General features: G+C 58.2%; 1 protein-coding gene across 3 annotated transcripts; it reads right to left on the minus strand.

Moving 5' to 3' along the window:
* Nucleotides 1-77: 77 nt before the first annotated feature.
* Nucleotides 78-23,989, minus strand: TMPRSS9 (transmembrane serine protease 9). 3 transcript variants are annotated; one of them, XM_040589140.1, is made up of 21 exons: nucleotides 23,898-23,989; nucleotides 21,033-21,134; nucleotides 14,453-14,613; nucleotides 12,859-12,986; nucleotides 12,578-12,645; nucleotides 11,998-12,173; nucleotides 10,910-10,951; nucleotides 9,884-10,055; nucleotides 9,368-9,642; nucleotides 9,112-9,248; nucleotides 7,620-7,938; nucleotides 6,825-6,996; nucleotides 5,286-5,557; nucleotides 4,506-4,642; nucleotides 3,626-3,986; nucleotides 3,415-3,531; nucleotides 2,635-2,806; nucleotides 2,080-2,345; nucleotides 1,471-1,607; nucleotides 845-1,026; nucleotides 78-740 (listed from the first exon to the last, which is right to left on the minus strand). In XM_040589140.1, the coding sequence occupies exons 3-20, from the start codon at nucleotides 14,583-14,585 to the stop codon at nucleotides 865-867; spliced, it is 3,246 nt and encodes a 1,081-aa protein (XP_040445074.1). In that variant the 5' UTR covers nucleotides 14,586-14,613; nucleotides 21,033-21,134; nucleotides 23,898-23,989; the 3' UTR covers nucleotides 78-740; nucleotides 845-864. The 3 variants fall into 3 exon arrangements, with proteins under 3 accessions (XP_040445074.1, XP_040445073.1, XP_040445075.1); XM_040589139.1 differs by lacking the exon at nucleotides 23,898-23,989 and having other exon boundaries at nucleotides 21,033-21,293; XM_040589141.1 differs by lacking the exon at nucleotides 23,898-23,989 and having other exon boundaries at nucleotides 78-758; nucleotides 21,033-21,293.
* Nucleotides 23,990-24,314: the final 325 nt, after the last annotated feature.

The raw sequence follows: 24,314 nt of genomic DNA on the forward strand, positions 1-24,314 counted from the left end.
GGCACAGACGTTCCATCTTGGAGCCTGCCTTCTCAGTGGTGTTTTTTTGAGGGAGCGTTCACTTCTGCAACAGAGGACTTGGGTCTGCTTTGGGGCTGAGCTCTGTATTGTTCTTGGCTTACACACCTCTCCTGGCAAAGTCAGTTGATGCTGTGTAGTCAGCACTGTGCACAGGAGCTGGAACAGGAGAGTGTAGGAGATGAAAAGTGCCCACAGCCCTGTAGTAACATTTTTTCAGTCCATTCTTTTGAAGCTCTTGTGTAGTTTATAAAATATTTCACTGCTGGTACTTGCTGGGGCAGGGAGAGTGACTGGAAGGATGTTATCTCCTTACCCGCTGGGACACTCAAAGGGGTGTGGGAGAACCCGATTTCATGTAATCTCCCAGTGTGGTGGGGTCTATGAAGGGACCGAAGTGCTCTGACACAAGGTAAACTGTTAGGTAACTGGGTATGTGGAGTAATTGACACTGAAGTGCAGTTCCCCCTCTAGAGAACAGAATGACTACGTGAAAATGAAAATGACTACGTGAAAATGAAATGCTTTCCAGCCATGTTTGCCTAGCAGCCTTTTTACTGTTTGAATGTGATGGTATTGGCTGCGCAGCATCAGTGATGGGAGCCTCCCGAGTGTTGTAAGCCTGGATGTGAAGTCATCTGGAGGTGAGCCAAGTCATCTGGAGGTGAGCCTTCTCAGTAGTGGTCCAGGCGTGTACGGCGTGGGTCTCACTGGCAGGTGGGCTGGGGAAGGGGAAACGTCTTGGACAGCCAGATGCATAGTTTCCTTCCTCCCTCCCTCCCTCCCTTCCTCTCTCCCAACACATTCCTTGTCCTCTTCACCTTACCTGAGTGGCAAAATGTAGCTTCAGCGCTTGAGGTTCTGCACGATCCAGCCCTGGACAGCTGTGACTTTGCTGTAGACACCAGGGAAGTTTGGCCTGGCACAGCCATAGCCCCAGCTTGTGATTCCTGCAACAAACCACTTCCCTGAGGGTTCTTTACACGCCAGGGGCCCACCGGCATCACCCTGCAGAGAGGAAAAGGGTCCTCTGTCAAAGCAAAGAGACAGACCAGCCCCCCCAGCTGTGAGATGTTCTTTGGTGTCTGGGACATTTGCTGTGCTGTTCCCCGCCTCCCCAGGAGCCTGCTGCCAAGCTGGAGGACTGCTTGGTGATGTCTTTGCATGCACAGTCTGCGGTTCTGGAACACGGGACAGTGTGTTTGGGGGCACAACAGGGTCACGAAACGGGCCCCACGGCATCCCTGCGGGCTCTAGGCATCACCTCTCCGCATGTTTCTCTGACCTGTCACAGGCTGGGGGGCAAGCAGGAGGGGGGGGATGCAGGATGGACTCGGATAATGGCAACGGTCAGTAGCTGAGCTAGGGGAGGCAGGGCAAGGGCCTCGTCAGAGGACACAGCTCGGGGACTTCACCCGTCCCAGCCGCAGCGTTTGCTGCTCCCACGCTCACCGAGCAGCTGTCGACGGTGCCGTGCGGGAAGCCAGCGCACAGCATCCTGCTGCTGATCTGCACGGGGTAGAACTTTTTGCAGGCCTGGTCTCCGATCATGTTCACTGCTGCTTTTTGCAGATGCTTCGACATGACGCCTGAGGAGACAAGTACCGCCGTTAGCACAGTGCCAAGCACAGGAGTGGCGGCAGCATGCGGAGGAGCGGGATCCCCGCAGCGTCACTCGCTTGCCAAGGGGGACACCCGTGCTGACAAAGTGCCTCCCCAGCGGAGCAAGCACAGGAAAGTCCCTTCGGCATGTGGCTCGTCACACGGCTGGCCCGCAACGGTATCTGTGTGGGCCCTGTACTGCAGCAGCACAGCTGGCGCAGCTGCTTCAGGGATGGGGTGTGCGCGGGACGCTTGGGGAGGCTACAAGAGAGCAGAGGTGTGACCAAAGAGAGGAGGACAGGGCGGTGAGGCCAGGCTCTGTGTCCCCCGCAGGGTCTGGCCTGGCATGGGGCGTGCTCGGGGCTGTGGTGTGGGAATTGCGCGGGAATTGGGTGTCTGGGCTCGCAGGGGAGGTGGCGCTCAGCATCAGCGATGCGAGGGAGCCCTCTCAGCCCTTACCTCCTTCCTTTGTGGAGCCCCAGCCTGTGATGAAGCATCTGGCTCCTTCATGGAAGACGTGTGAACTGTCCGGAAGACATATAGGTTTGATGGTGCTGCTGAACTGGACGGGCGTGTTCAGCTCGAGCAGAGCCACGTCGTAGTCCAGGCTGTAGACGTTGTAAAAAGGGTGCTTGTAGATACGCAATATTTTCTCCATTTTGCCATCGATGCCACTCAGGAAAGGCGTTCCTAGAAAGGCCACCCACATTTTGGGGTCACTGTAACTGCAGAAAGACAGCAAACCTGGCTGTTAGGAGCCTGGCCTCACAAGGGGGGGCCGTTCCTCTGCTTGGGGGGCTGGGATGCGCTACAGACACACCATGTCAGGGCAGGACCCCCGCCTCCATCACCCTGTGGCCATCACCCAGGCTTCGCTGGAATAGGGAGTGCGTGCTTCCAGTGGGGCACAGCATCCCAGCCACGGCGCTGGACTGCGAGGAAGGGGGAGGGCGGGTGGGCTGGCGGGAGCGCGGCCAGGAGCCAGGTGGCTTCACTAGCCCATCTCAGACTTACATATCAAAGCAGTGAGCTGCAGAGAGCAGCCACCGGTCGGCGATGAGGACAGCCCCGCACTTGTGCTCCTTCCGCCGAAGCCAGAGGCTGACTTGCCAGGGCCATTCTCCTCGAGCTGCGGTGCTGCCACCCACGATCTTGCTGAAGGCCAGGGCAGCTGTGAAGCCGCAGTCTGGGACAGAGCAACAGGCACCGGGGGTTGAGGTGACCATCACCAAAGGGGCCACCCGCCCTCCTTCCACCCCCCGTGCCACGGGGCAGCCTTCTGGGGAGACACCCAGGGCAGCTGGATGTGGTGGGTTGAGTTCACCCATCTGAGGCAAGGCTTGGCACACGTGGGACCTTTCCCTTGTCTGAGATCCCACCTTACAGGCATGCAGGGTGGGGGGATGGACTGGCTGAGCTGTCACACAGCAAGGAATGTGCGGTCCAAGGAGCACTCCTGGGGACACCCAGACATCTTCTGGCCCGCCACGCTGTGCAGAGCATCTCACCAGCTTGGGCTGGCAGAACAACTGACCAAAAGGCCTGCGTGCTGGGCAAGGGGTTCTAATGTTTATAGCATGGGAGAAGGGGCCACATTTTCCGGCGGAAAATTTGGGTCCTGCTCATCCAGCTTTATCTTGTAATGCGTCTCCAGCAGACCAAGTAGGACCTGGACCACAAGGGGCTGGCCCAGACCCCCGGTGTGTGAGGTGGGGCACAGGACAGCCCGTGGGCAGCTGGTGGGTTGCACTGGGGAGCCTGGGCAAAGCCGTGAGGCTGCAGAGCCGTACTTACCGCAGTTACGCTCATCGAAGCCATTGCTGCAGTCAACGATGCCATCGCATTCCGGGTTTTCCTTCCCGATACAGACCTCGCTGGAACACTTGAAGGTGAGGCTGGTACAGGGCACCACTGGAAGGCAATAACCCACAGCTTGCTCAGCACCCTCTGTGCTGGGGCTGGAGGTCTCCTACCACCATGGCAATAAATCTGTCGTCAGTTTTACCTGGAGTTTGGGTGGGCTTGGCAGGCTCGGTGGTTTGCAGTGCTATGGAGGTTTCTTTCATGGTTGTGGTTGTCTTCGAGCCCAGGGTGGTTCTGTCGATTGGACTTGGAGCTGCTGGGCTGGGCTGCTGGATGGGGACGGCTGCAGTAGGAGTTTGAGCGATGGCTGAACTGGAAGGGGTGCCCGTGCCGGGACTGGGCAGCTGCGAGATGGTGTCCAGGATCCAGTCTTTGAGTTTGGTGATTCTGGAGTACACACCAGGCTTCATAGCCTGGGCACAGCCAATTCCCCAGCTCACAATGCCAGCCAGATAAAACACTCCTGGGGTCACCTCACAGGCCAAGGGTCCACCTGAATCCCCCTGAGGAAGAAGCAAGGAGGCTGCTCAACCCAGTCTCCCCAGGAGAGATCAACCTGCAGCTGCGTGGAGGACTCCGCCAGCCCCAGCCCCTTCCTCGCCCAGTCCATCGGGCTGTCCTGTGTGCAAGACAAGAACATGCCCAGGCTGAAACCAGGGTCAGCGGGCTCCCCCTGGCAGCACGGACACGGGGGGCATCTCTCACGGGCATTAACGGCTCCCGACAGCCCCTTCCCACAAGGAGGGACAGCCACCAGCAGCTGCCACTGCCTCGCTGCCACAGGAGGGGACACATGTCATCCAGGACTCCAGTCTGGCCAGACGGAGCGGTGGGACAGTTGGTTTAAGTCACGCTCAACTTGATGGAGCTTTATTTACTTTTAAAGGCAGCGGGCTGAGGTTTTTGAGCTAAGGGACGCGTGGCTTGCAGCCTGGCCACCGCAGGTCGGTAAATCCGGAGGGTGTGCTGAGCCGCGTTAGTCCAGCTTTCCGGAATGATTCACAGAGGAATCCCGCTCTTACCTGGCAAGAGTCTGTCCTCCCCTCCAGGAAGCCAGCGCAGATCATTCGGTCGGTGAGGGAGAAGTTGTAGAGGAAGTTGCAGGTCTCCTGGTCTATGATGCCCACCGAGGCTTTCTGCAGGATCTCGGGCTTGGTGGCTGCACAAAAACCACGGGGTTAGTGAGTGCAGCAGAGGGAAGCGCAAACTAAGGGCTTTTAGACTGACCAAACGTGTATTTCAAGAAAACAGGCTCTAACCCCAGCACATGGGGTTGAGTCCTCTCTGAGCTGCCCCCCGCTCGCCCCAGGTGCAGCTCCACGCCTGCGCAGAGGATGCTGCACGCAGGCGGCACGTCCCCGTCCCTGTGCCAAGCACCTTGCGGGTTCCTGGTCCCGCTGCCAGGGGGACACGTGCCACCCTTCAGGCCTTCTCCCTGCAGCGGGAGCGTTGCATTTTCTAATTGCTTGGAACATCTTTGTGGCTGAGCGTGGTGACTGGGGCTGACACGCCACCCTGCCAGACCTACGGCGGGTGCCAGGCATCGCCCCGCTCTTGCTTAACGTGGGAGAACACCTGAGGGGAGCCCAGCAGGTTTCTCCTGGCTCCTTCTCTCCATTTTCTTGTTTGCTGGTGGCTCCTAAATAACTGCGGTTTAAGGCAGTGCTCGGTGTGCCCTTATTCACGTGTTTCTGTCAGTTCCTGACTGTCCCCGTTACTGTCCCTTGTCCTGTACGCTCCCAGGACTGTCTGGGTCTGTCACTGCTCCAGAGCAAACCAGCTGGTAATGCATCACTGCTTACCATTCCCTTCCTGGAGGTCACCCCATCCAGAAATGAGGCATTTCTTGCCAACGGGAAACTTCTGCGCAGCAAGTGGAAGACAGATGGGCTGGATGTACTTGTTGAAGACAAGAGGTCTTGCCAGCTCTAGTACCGCCACATCGAAATCCAGAAAAACAGGGTCAAAGAAGGGATGCTCGATCACCCTTGTGACATTGACCTTCACTGCATTCCCATCGGTTCCATTTAGTGACGTTGTTCCCATGTAGGCTTCGATCTCCTCCGGATTTGTCCTGCAAACACACGATCCCAAACACACATATGCCTGGCATGAATCCTGACATTTAAATTGCGGACAACTTTAAACGATCGGTGTTTGAAACCTCCCTTTACCAAAGCCTCACACAGAAGAGCAGCGCTGCTAAGTCAGGCCCACAGACCAGCTATTTGTGATTCCAGAAGTGTTCTGGCACACAGACCGTGTAGGTCTTGATGGATTTGGGGGTTCTGTTTGGGTTTTCCTAGAGTTGTGGTTTATTCCTTTTTTTTTTTTTTTTTTTCTTCCAACACCACGTCCCTTTTAAACATTCGGTTTCATGAAATTTATGAAAAAAATGCTCCCTTTTGATTGTCTTACGCCTGCTCTTGGTGGTTATTGGAGATCTTAGAAAAGCAACAAGGCGGCATTCCCTAACCACTGTGCCCTTTGTAGCCCTGCCGTCCCTGTCACGCACCCCCTTCCTCCCCAGTTGTCCCAGTCTGATCCATTTGGTCGTGCCCGTTCCGATGCTGCTCCACACCCAGCTCATCCTCGTCTTGTGCTGGCCTTCTGGCGATGTCATGCTAGCACTGCTTGCAACGTTCAAGATGTCCCTGTGCTGGGCATTACCAGGAACTGCTGTTTTCGTGGCAACACCCACAGTATTTCTGACCCCTTTAAAGCTGCTGGAGACCCGTGACCCTCTGCAGACAGACAGCACGTGCTGCTTGCTTGCCCTGTGCCTCACGTCAACGCTTGCCTACCTTGCATTTCACTTTATTGCCCAGCTGTTTGATGCATAAGGTTGTCTTGAAACTCCTCAGTTAGTCCCCCACCTTTTCTGCCTTCGGCAATTTTTATTCTTGACGTTATCCTCTTGCTACTCATTTCTTCATCTAGATTATTTATAAATCTGGGCTTGGGCTCTCACAAGTTTAACAGAACTACGGAGGATCAAACTGACCATCTTCCCTTTAACAGCTGACGACGTGTCTCTTATTTCATATATTACATATATTACAGCCAGTTTTTAAGGTTAAATTTCTTAAAGCAGCTCTCTTGTGGCACCACTCCTTTTCCACCCAGTAGATGTGTTGCCCTTGCTCCCTGCCCTGGCTGCTTTAACCTTTCCCTGCCTCACCCCAGCCTCCCCACAGAACCCCTTTTGCTCTGAATCTCTAGCTACAACAGGTAGTAACGTCCAGCCAACGTGTAGCCTTGGTTCTGCCCCGGGACTGGATTCTGCCCAGCTCTGGGGCAGGGGAGCTGGAGGAGCAGTGCGAGCAGCATCGGACTCTTACTCGTTGAAGCAGTGAGCTGCCGACAGCAGCCAGCGGTCCCCAATGATGGTGGCTCCACAGAAATGCCTCGAGTCTTCCTTCAAGCTGACTTGCCAGGGGATCTCTCCTCTGGAAGCATCTGTTCCTCCCACGATCTTGCTGGGTTTAGAGAACCCAGGTCGTCCTCCACACTCTGAACAAAAGCCAAAGCATGACACGTGAGCACCCCTGGCAGAAGACAAGCGAGGAGAGACTTTTGCTCTCTCCAACCAGTAAGTCTGAGCGGGGACAGATGTGAGGGACCTGCCCAAGCTGATTGTGGTGGTCTCTGACGGTGGCTGCGCGCAGCCATATGCGGGCTTTCACCCCCGCTGCTGCTCTGCATCTTGCTCTGGGCAAGTCCTTAATCCTCTGCCTTTCTTGAGGGCAATCAGCAGCTCTGGTCTCTGAGCCTCGCCATTCCAGATTAAAAGTTAAACCTAAATTTAGCTTTAATTTAAATTTCCACAGGTTCACTTGTGGATGTGCCAGATTTAGTCCCCGGTCCTTGGAGCAGACCCGCTTACGCAGCAAAATTATACGTTCAGTTGCATAAGCAAAGGAGTCCACGGGACCCATCCACGCAGGGGCTGAGTGCCTTTGCCTGGCTGCTCTGGGCTGAGCTGGGGTACCCACAGTGTCACTTGTGCCTGGGCAGGGTTGTGTGGGTCACCCTGCTGAAGGACACTTTGGCTGAGCAGAATAATGACCCCGACATGCAGACCCACACCAGCCATCCCTCCTGCCGAGGGGCACCCACCCTCTGGGTGCTCGTACCTGGTGGTCTCGCTGCCGTCACCGCCCTGGTGGCAGCTGGGGCTGCTGGAGTAGTGGGGATTGCACTGGTGGTGGTGGTGGTCTCGAGCTCTTCAGAGCCGGGCGCATTACTGTTAGTACTGGAGGGGACCTGAAGGGCAGTGTGGGCTGCGGCAGGGAAGGCAGAAATAGCATCCAGGATCCAGTCCCTGAGTTTGGTAACGCGTGTGTAAACCCCAGGCCGCCTGGCTTCAGCACATCCAATTCCCCAACTCACGATTCCCGCCAGGAAGAACTTGCCAGATGGTTCTTGGCAAACCAGGGGGCCACCAGAGTCACCCTGCAAGAGAAGCCAGACGGTGAACTCTCCTTGAGGATGCTCCGAGCTGGCCCTGGCCACCCTCTGCACTCCTCTGCCAGCCCGGGGGTCTCCATCCCTGTGTGTCCCAGCTCACCTCTGCTTTCACCCAGTCTAGTGATGAGCGAAGCATCTCCTGTGCTGCCCTTTGGGTGCTCCTGTGTGGGCACATTGTCCTGCTGTTAAGCAGTAGCCCTGTGCCCTTGATATGCCAGAAGACAGCAAGGACATCCTCCATAACATCTAGAGTAAGCATTTCTACTGGTTTAATCATTTGTTAAACTGCTGCTCGTGAAGGTTAAGCCCAGCAGCCCTTGAACAGCCTGATGATGGGTGTTCACTGCGTGATACGCAACCCACAGAGACCATGCTCAGCTTTGCATGATGTTTTCTTATTTTGGCCTCTGGTTCCCTGGTCCTGTGGGGCCACACGAGTGTCACCGATGTAGGACACGTGGTGCCTGTGGAGCTGGCAGTGCCTCCTGGGGGTTGGATTGCTCTAGGTGAGTGGGTCACCTTCGTCATCCAACCTTCAGTCTTCCATTCCTGGCCACTTCTCTGGTGGTTGTGCTGCATCCGATGCAGAAACATGACGTGCTACCACCAGAGAAGTGCAGTTTTGCTCAGTTGGTGGATGTGAAGGGCCCTGCCAGACCACAGGGACAGCGGTGGAGACCACAGCCCTCCTCTTCCTCCCAGCACTGCCCCTCTCCCAGCTCGCTGGGAAAGGCAGGATTTTCTCCAGCTGAGCACCTGCAATTCCAGGTTGGATAAAGCCTAACTAGGGAAAACACCAAGCTGCGCACCAAACCCTGTTGTTTACGTTTTAGTTTCCACTGCTGCCCTTTGCCATCTGGATTTTGATCTGGGGACCTGCCATGGGTACACCGGTAGCACCAGCCCCGATTCCAGCTCAGCCAGGGGAGAAAAGCGGTTCAATAGCCCAAAGCGCCCCTTAAGCAGCCCCGAGCACTAGGGAACATGTCGTCAGTTTTGTCTTCTGCAGCCCCAGACCTGGGTCCAAGGCATGGCCTCAAGCCTTGCGCGGGGACAGTAACTGGTGTCAGCTCCGGCTGCTGGATGCGCTGCCTGTGCATACTGGGAGGGAAAAGACGGGTGCAGGGAGGGGTGCCGGTTTCCCTGGGCACAGCTCACCTGGCAGGAGTCAACCTTCCCCTCCAGGTAGCCAGCACACATCATCCTGTCCGTGAGGACGTGGCTGTAGAGGCTGGAGCACAGCGTCTGGTCCAGCAGCTCCACCGTTGCTTTCTGCAGGAACTCAGGTTTCACCACTGACGTAGAGAGGCGCAGCCATGAGCCGGCGGCGGGACCCGTGTTACAGCCCACCCCAAGCCCACCCCAGTTCCCCGGTGCCCCCTGCGAGGCTCACCCCCCACCGTGCTCTGCTTACAGAAGTCCTCCTTGAGGTAGCCCCAGCCAGAGATGAGGCACTTCTTGCTGGTGGGGAAGTGATGCCGAGCGTCCGGCAGGCACACGGGCTGGATGTACTTTGTGAAGGTCACGGGTGTCTTCAGCTCCAGCACGGCCACGTCGTAGTCGGCCGTGTCAGTGTTGTAGGAGGGGTGGGGGATGATGCGGGCGATGCCCATCTTCACTGCGCTGCTGTCTGAACCTCGCAGGGAGGTGGTCCCCGTGTAAGCTGCCCACATGGCTGGGTCCTGGAACCTGGAAGAGAGACAGCGGGGACCACGTGAGCCCGCAGCCACAGCATCACCCCGCACACCAGCGCTGGGGTGCTGCCTCCCACCCCTCCTGCCGCCCGTGCCAGGCAGGAGCTGCCACGGCTCCGTCGGGGATGGGGAATTGGCCACAATGGAGCAGCCTGGTACAGCGGGAGCCCCAGCGCAGGGGTAACGGCAGCACTTGGAGCCGGGGCGGAGGGGAAGGTAGCGCGGCTACAGCTTACTCAGCAAAGCAGTGAGCGGCAGACACCAGCCACTTCTCGGTGAGGATGGCGGCACCGCAGAAGTGCTCGTTGTTCTCGCGCAGGCTGACTTGCCACGGGAACTCCCCTCTGGATGCCTCCGAGCCTCCGACTATCCTGCTGGCGGTCTGCATGGCAGGGCGGCTGCCACAGTCTGGAAGGGAGGAGAGAGCCACACATCGTGGTGGAGCAGCGGGACATTGCTGGGAATGTCAGCGGGTTTCACCCACAGGCTGGGAAAAGAGCACTGCAAAGCACCGGCTCATCACGGCATCCTCCCTGAAACTCTTCCAAACCAAGAAGTTCTGGGAAGAAGTATCCCAGTTAGTTTCACAGGCTCAGCCACTGCCTCAGGATCTGCTCCCAGCAGCTGGCAGGCACGTGGCACTTGCCCAGATGCCAGCCACCAGGAAGCTGGCCCTTGCCATGACCCTTCGGAGCTGGTGGTGGGACCAAGGTGTTCCTAGGGCACAGCTCCCCTCATCTTGATGCTGACATCTACCACCAGCCTGACAAGGCGCGCCGTGTCCTTGGCTCTCCTCCGGTGCCCAGAAGCCAGTGGTGTTACAGCCACCACAGTGGCTGTGACCCATCCCCCCTGCCCAGGGGACCTGCTGCCAGAGACCCCCCCCTGCTCCCCCCATCAGGGGTATCAGCACAGTCCCGGCCATCACGCTCACGGGTTTCTTTCCACACATGCTGGGTCTTGCGGCAAGTGACCATGTGTCACTCGTGTCTTCTGCAGCCCTTCCAGCCACCATGTCCCGGCTTCCCCAGGGACAAGTGCCCCAGTGTCCTTGTCCCCTGGCAGTGCCCGGAGCCGGGAGTGGAGCACGCCTGGTTGAGTGCACAAGAGGAAAGGAGCGCAGAGCCCTGGACCGCCGGGTTACGAACAAAATGGGGCACAAACACCTCTGGTATCTGCTGCCAGGCCAGCGGCGAGGAGCAGGAGGCCACGGGTCAGGCTGCGGAGCACAGCCAGGGGGCTGGGGGAGGGGGGGCTCTTACCTGATCTCAGCCCAGCTCTGTGGGGAGAAACCTCACCGGGACCTGTGAAGCAGGGAAGGAGCGGGCATCAGTGAGGGCATCCCGGGACTGCGCCCCACGGGCCGCACTGCTCCTGCGCCAGGCTGGCGGAGCTTCTCCTCCTGCCTGGCCACGGCGGCCCCTGTCCCACAGCCACTGGGGAGCTCCTCACCCAGTCCCTTTCCCCAGTTCGCTCCACCACAGGGCCCAGCAGAGGAGCAGCTGCCTCCAGCCCTGCAGGCTCGTGGGGTGATCCCGTGTGGGGCGGCACTCCCCACAGCCAGCACGGGAGCAGGCAACAAAGCCGAGGCTCTACAGGGCTGCTGCCTAAAGCCAAGGGGTGCTCATGCACCCCCCTTTGGGCTGCACAAAGCTCCCCAAGACCCAGGGAGCTGCGGGGAGCGCAGGGGGAGCTGCAGAAGAACCCACACCTTCATGTTTTCCAGGCACAGGGTGTTTTTCCCTAAATCTGCTGGACCAGGAGTCCTACAGCCACGTGCAGCCCCGCAGGCACTGCACCAAGGCGCATCCCCAGCCAGGCTGTTTCAGGATAACTCAAATATGAGAAATATCTGCCTAAGCAGGAATTACTGCTACAACCCTGAGGACTAAGGGCTGCTCGTAGGTACAGACAACCCGGCAATTAACCTCCTGGAGCTTCTGCTCTTGTCCCTGAGGCTGGTTCCAGGTGCTCCACGAAAAGCCAAAGCAGCTGCAATTTAGGCTCTGCTGTTACTGCGGGCACCTGGGGCTGCTCCTGATGGCCAGGGAGCATCCTGACAGCACCAGCCTTGGGGGGGAGCTGGGGTCCCCCCATGGATTGCTGTTGGGCTACCAGCAAGATCTAGCCATGTTTCTGCTGCCGTCTCGTGAAGCTGGTAGCACCTGGGTACCAGGCACAGCATCTCCTGGGGCTGCATCCAGCACCCCTGCTTCCAACATTGGTGCTGGGCAGCTGCAGTGGCTGGGCTACCTGAGACACAGGTCGCGGCTTTGCTGGCGTGACCTCCTGGTGCCACCAGCACCGCGCACCTCGCTCGGGTTGCCCAACACCTGCGGCAGGAGCGTACCTGTAAGGGAAGCTGAGGATATAGTCCCATAGGCAGCCAGGGAAAGCCCTTGCTTGGGCAGGGCAGCCACCAGCCCATGCCTGAGAGCCTCCTCCTCCATGGTGGAGCTCAGCGGGTGGGAATCCTGAGGGATGAAGTGGAGGCGGAAATGGACGATCACGCTCGAGTTTCCATTCCTGCTGGAGAAAAGGGAATTGATAGGTCCATTGGCTCCACAGCCTGGCCAAGGGACAAGCTCTTGTGCTAGCTACTGCCTGCAGGGAACCCAAACTCATAACTTCAGGCACCAGTTTCTCTGGAGATGCGCTCTGGCCTGAAATGGCCATTTGCATTTTTTTTCTCTGGCCCAAAGTTCAGCTTTGGTTGAACAAAGCCATTTTCCTCTGCCTTTCTGACTGCATTTCCAAATGAAAGAAGCCAGAACATTGGTGCAATCCTAGAAGAAAATGCAGCCTTGACCAAAGAAGCAGCTCCTCTTTGCAGTGGCTTTGACCAAGGACAGAGGTGTGAGCTCACCTTGGTGGGGCGGCTCTGAATGCCCTGGACCACCAGCTGCTGGCAGCTGCCTGCGCACACTCACCTGTAGCCCAGGATGGTGCAACCGGTGCAGCTCCAGTCCAGCTGGGAGTCCTGGAAACTGGACAGGAACTGCAAAGCAAAGAACAACGGTCACACACCTACCAGGTAGAAGACCCCAGGAGGTGGCACTGGGTGACGCAGGACACTGGAGCATCTCTTGTCCCGGCAGGCAGCAGGAGCACCCGCGTTCAGCTCAGGTCACCCTTTTCCACCCGGGCTCAGCCCTGGGGCGCTGCCGTGGTCTTTCCCAAGTCTTCTCCTGGCCATCCCAGACCAACTCACCAGCCTCTCGAGAGCAGGCGTCAGCACCCTGTAGTAGTCCGAGTTCTCTGCCTGCAAGCTGCTGTTGAACGCGATCCCTCGCAGCTCCACTGTGTGCTCAAAGCTGGTCTCCACCGCAGGGTGCCAGGCTGCCGGGGGAGGGGGGGGGGGGAAGGTGTCTGTCAGGGCCACCAAGGCTACGTGCAGGTTTGGGGCTGGAGCTAGCTGTCCTTGCTGCCTGCTTTGGACCACGAGCCTCACCACGTCCTTTACACCCCCCTGGACTGAGCATCTTCCCCGTCCCTGACCACCCCATGGCCGGGGGTGGGCCCTGCACACGCCATGGCAGCACCCGGCACCGAACTGACCCGAGCTCAAACATGGTGGGGTTTTGTCCAGCCTGAGACAAAAGTCCATGAGCAGGTGGGTGCAACGTGGCCACACAACCCCAGGCGGGGCCCATCCTTGCAGGGACAGGCTGGGGAGAGGCGCGCTGGGTACCAAACTGGGTGGCACTGCAGGATGGTGCTGTACAGGGGGCTATGCCGGTGGCACTGCAGGATGGTGCTGTACCCCCTGAGCCCCCTCCTCCCCAGGTTAAACTCCCCCAGGTCCCTCAGCCGCTCCCCACCCGACAGGTGCCCCAGCCCCTTCCCCAGGCCTGGACACGCTCCAGCACCCCTGTGTCCTTCTTGCAGCGAGGGGCCACAAATGACCCCAGGGCTCCCAGTGCAGCCCCACCGGTGCTGAGCACAGGGGGATGATCACTGCCCTGGCCCCGCTGGCCAGACCATTTCAGACACAAGCCAGGATTCCCTTGGCTTTCTTGGCCACCTGGGCTCCAGGCCACCTGGATGAGTTGCTGGCTCATCTCCAGCCGGCTGTCGACCAGCACCCCCAGTCCCCTTCCCACCGGGCAGCTTCCCAAGCCCGCAGTGCTGCGTGGGGCTGGTGTGACCCCAGTGCAGGACCCGGCACGGAGCCGTGTTGAACCTCATCCAGTGGCCTCAGCCCAGAGCCCCCTGCAGAGCCCCCTGCCCCCCAGATCAGCACCCCCCACAGCTTGGTGTCATCTGCAAACCGAGTGAGGGGGCACTCGACCCCCTCGCCCAGACCGTCGATAAAGCCATTAGAGAGGGCTGGGAGCCCTGCGAGCACCCCGTGTGCCCAGCACCAGCAGGATGTGACTCCATCTACCACCGTGCTTCTCCCCCAGCCAGCAGCACTTCCACCCCAGCGTGAGCAGCCCATTTCCCCAGGAGATGCTGTGGGAAACCCTGTCAAAGGCTTCACTAAAGCCTCCAGACACCACCCACAGCCTGCCCCGCACTCGCTCAGCGGGTCACCTTGTCCCAGGAGACCAGGGCAGGAGGCACGGGAGGAACACAGCATACATGTCCCACCGCAGGTGAAGTGCTTTACAGCCAGATATTCAGAACACAACCTGATGACAGGCCTTGCAGCCTGGGGAGGATGGGGGGGGGGGGGGAACTGACCACATCTTGTCCACAGCAGAAGGCTTTTGAGGGTTTTTGCTACGAGCACTGTGAGTTGTGCAGACCGTTTCTTTTTCGGAGCAGATGAACTGAAAGAACATACCCGGTGGCACACTCACCCAGCAGGATCCCCAGGCAGAGGGCTGTCACGCTGCCCACCACGCCAGCGGCGATGGTCACCATCCACCATGGCTGGCAGCTGGCCCTCGGTCCCCTTCTCTGGGTGCCTGGCACTGGCTTTCTCTGGTCCATGCTTCCCCAGCAGCTCTGCAGGTAGCCTCTGTGATTAAAAAAAAAAAGAGGAGGAAAAGGACAAGACTGGGATGAAATGTCACGTGCCAGACACAGCCACCCCAGGAGCTCCAACTGGTGCGTTATTGGCAGTAAAAGGACAGTCACGCACGGCATCCCCTGAACGTGCCTCAGGTTTTACTAATACAGCCAGGTTGTAGGACCTGGAGACATCAACCATGGTGGCACCTCCCTGCCTGGTTCCCCTTCCCATTCCTCCTCAGAGGCCACCACTGAGCATCACCGTGTCCGCTGTGGGTATGAACCCACCTGATGCCTCTGTGTCTGTGCAGGCACATTTGGTGACACCAGCTCTGGCTGGGTGCTGAGCCGGTGTCCCAGCACCACAGCCCTTGCCCTGTGGTCAGGACAGCACACGGCACCAGCTCCTCAGCAGGCAGCCCCCCAGGCTGGGTTTCAAGGTCCTGCTGGCTGTGATGCCCGGTGAACTGGTACGGCAGCTCATGGCACGGGGAGCATGCACCAGGCTCCGCATCTTGGCTTATCTCACCCCCAGTAAAGAGCCTAAGAACAACCAGTGTCACCAGCAGGGCTTCGGTGCTGCTCAGGAGTGATGGAGCCGCAGGAGCAGGCGGAACAGTGAAGCTGGGAAGTAGGACATTTATCTGAGAGGAACCTACATGCCTGCATCAGGCTGCGGTCGCATCCCAGGACACGGAGCTGCAGCCTGGAGAGAGGGGCCTGCCCGGGACTCTGGCTGGTAAATGTACCAAAGTCCACTGGTACTTGGAAAGCACTGGAAAACCTCAGGAATCCTTGGCTGCTTCTACTGGACCATTCTGCCCAGGCTGCTTATATCCCCACGGTATACTTTATATGGATCAAAAGTGGTTAAATAATACACCTCATCCTGTCGTGTGATGAGGCAGGTGCCAGGGTGAGGTTTCATGCAGAGCCCGATGCTATTCCCTATTTTTGCAAGCATCGCGAAGGAAATATAAAATCACAGCCAGTAAGTTCAGCAGGTGACAAATCTCACTACAGCCTTTAGCAGAGAGCTCCGGTGCGTGGCCACGCCGAGCAATTAGTACATGCTTTAATGACAGCTACGCTGCTGTCCTGATGAGCAGCCTCCCCTCCCCTGTGGCCAGCACTGGCACTGGTGCTTCCAGTGCCTCCAGTATTTTGCTTCAAGTGGTACAAAAGTCCTGCACAGCACCCAAAGCCCCTTCCAGTGATCCTTCCTGCCCCCTGAGGTCAACCCAGCGGTCTCTGCCGGACTTGTTCCAGTAGGTCGATACCTTTCACGCACCGAAGATGCTCAGATGGGACACGGTACTCCCGACGTGACCCCAGAGGTGCCAAACCCAGGGCACTTCACCTTGGCTTTCTGCCTGCCCTCTCGCTAGCACCAGCCAGCCTGTGGTTGACCTTCTTTTGCACGGCAACAACACCTGGACACCAGTAGGAATGGGAGAGCCTGGGATCTGCTTTATCCACAGTCGTTCCAGCAGCTGGACTTGAGTCGAGTTAGTTTTTGAAAGAAGCTTAACGAGAGCAGAAGGGGCACCGATCTCCTCTGGCCCTAAAACTGGGTCAATATTCCTCCCTTACAGGTCAGAAGAAGACACACAACCCTTCCCTTCAGACTGGCCAAGTCCATTTCAGACAATTTGGTCGGTCAGAGTTGAAATACGGACGATCCAGCCTTCTTGGCCAAAGGTCCAAGGTGTCTGAGGACTCAACCTCTGCCTGCTGGGAAACCAGATTTACGGGTCACACCAGAAGCACCTGAGCAAATTAACCTCTGAGACTTACCCTGCCTAGATATCGAGAGCTTCAGGAACACAAAACCCACCCAGCTTTTCCTTCCACGGTCCCAAACTCTGTCCTGCCGAGGGGCATTGCACCCGGTCCCTCCTGCACTGGCCATTCCCACCGGTTCCCATGCTGGCTGATGGCACGGACTGGTCTGTGATGGAAAACTGTGGAGGAACAGCCTTTTCTAATGGAAACACATGTAGCCGTGAAAGAGAAGGAGGCTGAGCAGGACCCAGGATGCCGCAGCGACTTTTTTGCAAGAGCTTTTCAGTGTTTTCCAAGAGGCGTCAGCAGCTCTTTAAACTGAAGCTTCGAGATAAAGAGATTTTAAAAGGTCATTTCATTGTGAGGCCAGAGACAGAGAGAAACGGGAGAGGAAGGGAGAGTCTGTCCAAGACACCTCTTTTTTTTTTTCCAACAGCCCTCCAAATATTCTTTGCCAGCCGTAACTGAGCCCGCCGGCGGCGCTGGGGGCCCCTCTGTTTTGCTGACAATATCTCCGTTTGACAATTCAGCTCTGGCTAAGAGGAGACGGGTAGGAAACACTCTCGCCAGTGGTCCTGGTGACCTGAATGCATACAGATGAGCGATGCTTCCTCCGCTCTTTCAGCGGGTTTTGGAGCCACCGGCTCTCCAGCAGGATGCTGAACCGGGGAGCTCAAAAATCCAGCCCAGATACGCTGACCTGTTGTGGCCTGGCTGTCAGTGGGCTTTAAAGGTTGGACCACGGCATCTGAGGGAAAAAAATTAACATCACAGACAAAATCGGCTATGGCCAGGGGTTATTTTGACAACACAAGTTAGACTGGACTAAACCTGGCTGCACATAGAAAGTCGTACTACAACAACAGGGACAGGGGACCCTCGGAAGAAGTTCCTAGTCTTGAGTGCAGGGGCACTTTAACTGGAAAAAAAAAAAGAATATTTGGACACAGAGAATCTTCTGCTCCCCAAAAACAATCAAAACCTGTCTTCTTTGCTCTCCCTTTTAGCGTAAGGACAGTTTATTTTCTTTCGGTGTGAGCGGTGCGAGTTAAAAAAGAATTAAAGAGCTGTGTAAATGGAAAACCCAACCTGCAAGAGCAAAATAGGGGATAAGGACCCTCTATAGACACAAAACGGAGCTGAACGCACGCGGGAAAACATTGCTGCGTGAAATCAGATGAGCAAAAAGTAAATTTCGGTGGTGAGAAATTAGGGGAGTATTAACAGTCAGAAGAGCACAAACTTCCAGGAGGAATGTTGAGAAGGAAAAGCACATTTACCTTTTTTTTCTCAGATTATGAATTATGAGCAGTTATAAAATACGATGCCCCTGATAGCGAAGGGGGGATGACGGCATGACCTGAGAGGGTCGTTCCAGTCCTTTCTTGTGAGGTTTCTTCTTGCTGCTGGAGAGAGTCAGCAAGAACCGTCCTGTGAAAATAACCACCTCCAGCCATCCCTAGGGATCCGCGGGACCCCTGGGAGATGGTCACCATCTCTGCTCTTCTCTTTCTTGGCAGCTCAGGGTTTGTTTTCTCCACCAGAGCCTGGATTTAGATCCAGGACAGCCTTGCATCATCCCATAGGATCTCCCTGGAGGATGTACTTTACTTCTCGACCACTTCAGGCAGGGAAATTCCAAAATATAAAGTGGAATGGCACAAACATCCATTTATCCATAATATTTCTCCTAATTAGCCAAACCATCGCTGACACCCGCTCTTCTCGTCAAGGAGAAGAAAGCAGCAGGTGTGTGTGTGAGCACACATGGGGGGGTGAGCACATGTTGGGGGGTGAACACACATGGGGGGGTGAGCACATGTGTGTGTGAGCACACGCATGCACTCGTGCAGCAGGTGGGGGACACGCCACGTGCAGGAGCAGCAAGGGGACACGGCAGGGCCACCGTAGGGACGTCCTGGGTGCCCCCCCCCGGACACAGACCCCAGCCTCACCGTGGCAGTTGCACCCTGTTTGGGTCCATGAGCCCCGTGGCGTGTGGGCCAGAGCACAAGACTGCTCCGCACAAATCCTGCTGGTTCCTGGCTTCAGGTGGAACCTGGCTTCTTGCAAAATGTGGCAGCTCCTGAGGTGCGAAGGCGACCTCCCCACGGCGTGCCCAGCCCCCAGGGAACAGGCTCGGGTGTTCTTCACCCACCCCCAGCCTCCTGTCCTCCACCGCACGGGTATTTCTCCTCCTTTGCCTTCATGTGCCTTTCCAGTCACGGTTTCACCTCCCGAGGTTGCTCCTCTCGCCCCCCAGCCCTCTCCAGTCCTCCCTTCCCAAGAGGGATGCTCACCCCTCTGACGCTGCTTTGCCCCCAGCTCCCTCCTGCCCTTCTCCAGGGGCTGGTGGCCCCAGCACCACCAGGCTGAGCCTCTCGCCCACTGACCATGGGGAAGAAGCAGGGGAGGAGGAGTGGAAAGCAGCAGAGGCACCTGTGTCTCCATGAGCCAACCCCAGGTACAGATAATGAGCCAAACCCCAGCGCCCCGACGGCAGGTCTGGGCTGTTCTGGAGCCTTGGTGCTGCATTTCCATCTTCCAGCACTTTTTTCTGATGCTGTGGTTATAAAGGGCAGCCGACACACTGCAACCATTTAAATACTAATTTTTTTTTAATATATATAAAGCGTTCGCTTTATCCCACACGAAGCAGGCAGCATTACAGGGTGGTCAGGTTCTCAGCGCAGCAGCACAGTGTCTGCTGAGCCATCACAAGGGCGGTTGAAGGTCATGCCTCCACGTCCTCACCCAGACAAAGCCCTTGCGAAATGATGGCATCGGTATGAAAAATATGCGACTTGCCGGAGGGCGGATGACAAGATCAGCAGCAAATCCACCTGAGGAGCCTTTGGTCAGAGGGGAGCGAAGGGCTAATGACTGTGTCACCGAGATAAGGCTTGTGGCGCTTCAGAGGAGCAATACAGCAGCGGTGTCACCTGCCTCCAGGAGGAGAAAGCCCAAAGGGAAAAAGCAGAGTCCAACATGCCGCGCTCGGTGGGTTCCACCATTCCAAACCAGAGGCACCAGAACACCAAACCGCACCGGTGCCACCCAACTGCCGGTGTGAGCAGACGAGGGACGATGGGACGATGGCCGCCTGGGGCACGTGAGAGCAGAAGCGTGACCAGAGGAGATGCAGAGGTGTGGGGGTGAAAACGCGCCGGCTGGCGAGAACAGCCCAAGCCAAACATCCCGGCCAAAGCGGGGTCCAGCCGTGGGGTTCCCCTTACAGCTGGGGACCTGACTGCGCCCAAACGGGGCCGAGCAACTTGTGGCAGCAGGCAGAGTATTTTGCGAGGGGAGTGGATGTAGAACAAGAGGTGTCTGCTGGGTGCTGGCGCGGTGCAAGGACCCGTCAGCCCAAGAACCCCGTGCCAGTTCCCCCGTCTCACTCGAGCCCCACCCCCCCCCACCCAGGGCTGCACCGTGAGGGGGCTCCAGAGGAGAAAGGGAGTGTTGGAATAAAACTGCTACGTCCTGGTAAGCCCGTACGTCGTCCCTTAAATCTTCTGAGATGATGATATGCCGTGAAAAAAAGCCCATGGAGAAACAGCAGCCAGCTGGTAGAACAGGTAAAGCAAGGACGGGACCGCTCAGCACTGCGCCAGCTGGAGCAATGACCTTCACCAGCAAAGACCCGCGGCTCGCAGGACCAGGGTCCTTTTCGGTGCACGTGGCACGAGCATCCCCTGCCACCAGAGTGGTCCCCTGAACCCAGCGCTGCGTTTCCTTAGTCCTTTGGCTTGATCCCATCTCCACCTTCCGAAATGGGACACTGACAGAGTGAAAACCCCAAACTGCTGCAGACAGAAGCTGCACAGACAACAGGAACATCAACACCCGAGAGCGTGAAGGGGAGCTCAGCACTCGCACTCGGAGAAGGGACAATCAGTACTGATGTAGATGAGCTCCGCAAGGATGATAAGGAATGATAAATAAGGAATGATAAATAAGGAATGATAAATAAGGAATGATAAATAAGGAATGATAAATAAGGAATGATAAATAAGGAGCCTTCTGATGAGGATGTGCCAACTGCTACAAGAAAATAAACCAGGGTAAAATAATTGTGGTAGTAGGAGATCAGCAACCTCCTACTCACATGGCCCCCACCAACAGGGTGGATCCCCCACTTGGGGATCGGCTGATAAGAGATTAAAACCAGCCCAGCGGGCATGTATGAGCTGGGCATGTGTAGAGTGGGCAGTAAGGAAGGGCGCATCCTTAACTAGCAGATGTTTTAAGATAACAGAAACTAAACAACAAAGACTGCTAATGTATGCAAAGATAAACAAAAACTTCAGGTAACTGCCCAAGATGGTGAAAAGTATGTCTTGAAGTGGCAACAGAGGGAGGAGATGCTGAATTTTCAGAAACCTTACATATATGCATGACTTTGTATCACAGATACATGCATGACTTGACTTTGTATCATACTTGTGGAAACGATGTGCAGATTCGGAAGCGCGACCCCCCCTTGCACCCAGCGCCGCAATAAACACACCTGCTTTGTAACTCTCCTCCAGCTGAGGAGTCTGATTCCGCCCATCGACACACCGACCCCCCCACCCCACATCAACGTGTAGCTGCATCTCAAAGGCTACACCTCACCCCCGAGCAGAAAACTTCACTCACCAAAGAGGCTGCAGACCCGGGGCTGAGGACACCTCCTTCCTATCGAGGGCAGCGAGCCAAGCACCCCCAGCACTGTCAGCCTCCCTCCCGAGCACCAGCAGCCTGCAAGGAAATAAATCCTGGGGTGTTACAGTCCCGGCCGCTCGGTTTCCCAACAACCCGGAGCAGCTGCTCGCCCGCAGCATTCCCCTCGGAGGTGCATCTGGCTCAGCGGCAGCGCTGCTGCCAGCGCGCCCGCGGACACTGTGCGAGCCTTGTTCATTGTCCTGCTCGGGCTTCTCTCCCTTTACGAGTAAGAAGATCCTTCCCCTGCCTGCCAGCTCCCGCTCAGCTGGGACATGGCAGACAGGCTGAGCTCCCCGGCGCTCGCGGCGTCACTGGTGCCAAGGGCTCGGCCAGCATTCCCAGTCCAGCATCATCGCTGGTGCCAAGGGCTCAGCCAGCATTTCCAGTCCAGCATCGTCACTGGTGCCAAGGGCTTGGCCAGCATTCCCAGTCCAGCATCATCACTGGTGCAAAGGGCTCGGCCAGCATTTCCAGTCCAGCATCATCGCTGGTGCAAAGGGCTCAGCCAGCATTTCCAGTCCAGCATCGTCACTGGTGCCGAGGGCTCGGCCAGCATTCCCAGTCCAGCATTGTCACTGGTGCCAAGGGCTCAGCCAGCATTCCCAGTCCAGCATCATCACTGATGCCATGGGCTCAGCCAGCATTTCCAGTCCGGAGGCACTCGGCCCCCAGCTCTCCCTTTGGTCACAGGGCACATTTGTCCCTGCAATTACTTTTTAAACTTGTACTCATGGTTTACACAGTAGAATAAAGGCTGCCTGCCTCCCCCCAGCCGAGCTGGCTTGACAACTCTGTACAGGTGGTAAATCCCGAATACGCCTGGGGAGTCTCCAGCATGCAAGAAGTGCCATTTCTGTCCCGCTGCTTCCCACCACAGCAGCATTAGAGAATTTGATACTTTTCAGCTCATGAATGGCCAAGAAGAAAAAACTCCGACGCTTATTTCCCTTAATGACAGCACACACACCCCTCGCACACTGTGTCCAGCCCTGTGCAAAAGCTGTGGGAGAACCCTTGGTCCCGGTGAAGCTAGTGGCCACACGGGGACCAGAGGTTCTTGGAGGAACCGGGGCTAAAGCAGATGTCTCCTTATTTTGCAGATCATCCCATTTTATTCTGCCTTAGCAGCCTACAGACACCAAAGCAACGTGTAAATTCCATTTTTTGTCCCTGGTGCCAGCCGTTGGCAGGTAGGCATCGCCGCTCACGGGCACGCGCCCCTGTGGTACCCCAAAGCCAGCCCTAACCCACAAGGGATGCTCAGGAGTCACACGGGGAAACCAGCCAGCGACGGAAGGCAAGAGCCCAGTGGGCAACTGGGCAGCTTCCGAGTCAATGGGATTTTTGAGGCTTTGCAGGATGGAACGCGGGGACAGCGTCACCTGCTCCACCACTGCTATGGCCACGCAGAGCTCCGTGCAGCCCCTGCTGCCTGGGGAGACCCTCACCAAGCACAGGATGCTGGCACCCATGGGCTGCCCCAATCCTGCACCTACCTGTGCTGCCCTGCTCAGCACTGTCACCCCTGGGACCACTCTTGCGCGGGATCCGGCAGGATGCGCCAGAACGCTGGTGGCTGGCAGACGAGGCGGTGCAGAGGTGACAGCACCCGCGACCCCTTTCCTTCCACCACGGGAACAAAGCACCATCCAGCTGCAGGACCAGCTGCTTCAGCTGGGATGAAGGTGTCGTTCAGAGCCTGTGGCGGGGGCTGGATCGGGCCCGTGCCAAGGTCCAAACTGCTCAGGGCCACGGCTGTGCCGCGAGCGCGTTTCATGGAGCAGCGATGTCGCTTGTTTTAGCGCTGAGGTCTGCGCTGCTGCTGGAACCGTGCTCTCCCACGCAGCGCCCCGAACTTTCTCACCAGAACATTTCATTGTTCGTTAGAACTTTGAAACGACACAGACCCTTCTCTGCACTTGGTGCTTAGCACAGAGGGTGCAGGGGTCACCTGCCACCCCCGCGCACCCCCAGGTGACACGGCAGGGACAGCTGACACGCTGGCAGTGATTTTGTCACCACAGACAAGAGGTGCCGTGTCCCCCAGAAAGGCGCTGCGGGGCACAGTGGGGTCACAGTGCCACCCTCCCCGACGGGGCGCCCGGTGCTGGTGCCTTTGCCCCAGGGACCCCCGGCGCCCCCCCCTCCCGGTGCCGCGTGCTCCCACCCTCCCCCGAGTCATCCCGGGGTCCCAAGGGATCGACACCCACTACAAAGCGTTACCTGCACCCATCTCTGTCGGTGACCGGCCGGGGGGTCCCCAGGGGGCCGTACACCCCCCGAAACAAGCGGCTCCCCCTGGGCCGGCCAAGCAGTGGCATCTCCCCGAGCCGGGCAGAGCCCCCCCGTAAGCCCACGGGGCTGCAGCCCCCCCCCCAGCCTGGCAGCCTCCGAGCGCAGGGACACCCCCCGGAAAGGTGTGTGTGGGGTGAGGGGTCGCCCGAGCCCCCCGGCCCAGGAGCGGGGCTGAGGGACGGGGTCGGCGCTGCACCCCGGCGAGGGGGCGGCAGGGGTGGGGGGTGAAGGGTGCAGGGGGGGTGAAGGGTGCGGGGGGGGGTGCGGGGGCGCAGGAAGGGGCCCGCGGGGCAGGAGCTGGGGGCAGCAGGGGGGTGGGGGGCGAAGCCGGGACCCCGGTGCAGGGGGTGGGGGGCGCAGGCGGGGGCGGGGGGCGCAGCAGGGGACCCCGCGCGGGGCAGCGCCCACACCGGGTGCGGGTCCCCCCCCTTCCCGCACCAAGCACCGCCGGCGGAGCGGGAGCCCCGGGCTCAGCAGCCCCGTTCGGGACCGGCCCGGACTCACCTGCGCGGCGGCTCCCGTGGCCACCGGGGGCTTCGCCCCCCGCTCAGCGGCTCCCCCGGCGCGGCGCCTCCCCCGGCTCAGCCCGGGCCCGCCCGGGGCAGCGGGGGGGGGGGGGGGGGGGGCGGGGCGGGGGGCGCTGCCCGCGGGGCTTAAAGGCGCAGCCTGGGAGGGGGCAGCGTTCGCCCTGGCGAGCTGGTTTGGTGCTTCCCCGCGCGGCGGGCTTCAGGTATTTTTTTTATTCCGCCCCCAGCTGCCTGTTGGAGCCGCGAGCAGGGCTGCCCCAGCTCCGGCTTCTCCCCCAGCCCATAATAAGTCTCTGCAGCTCACGGCACAACCCCCGTCCAGCTCAGCAGCCACCAGCGGGGGGGCAGCAACACTCGCTGCTGAGGTGCTGGTGGGCGCTGCCGGCAGCACGAG

Source organism: Falco naumanni, chromosome 4 (genome assembly GCF_017639655.2).
Source record: "Falco naumanni isolate bFalNau1 chromosome 4, bFalNau1.pat, whole genome shotgun sequence".
NCBI lineage: Eukaryota > Metazoa > Chordata > Aves > Falconiformes > Falconidae > Falco > Falco naumanni.

Coding starts and splice junctions, on each gene's coding strand:
- TMPRSS9 (XM_040589140.1), bottom strand. CDS start 14,585: ATGGACCAGAGAAAGCCAGTGCCAGGCACCCAGAGAAGGGGACCGAGG. Junction 12,987..14,452: donor CTGCCTGGGGATCCTGCTGG/GTGAGTGTGCCA, acceptor CTCCCCCGGCAG/CCTGGCACCCTGCGGTGGAG. Junction 9,249..9,367: donor CTACCTCAAGGAGGACTTCT/GTAAGCAGAGCA, acceptor TCTCTACGTCAG/TGGTGAAACCTGAGTTCCTG.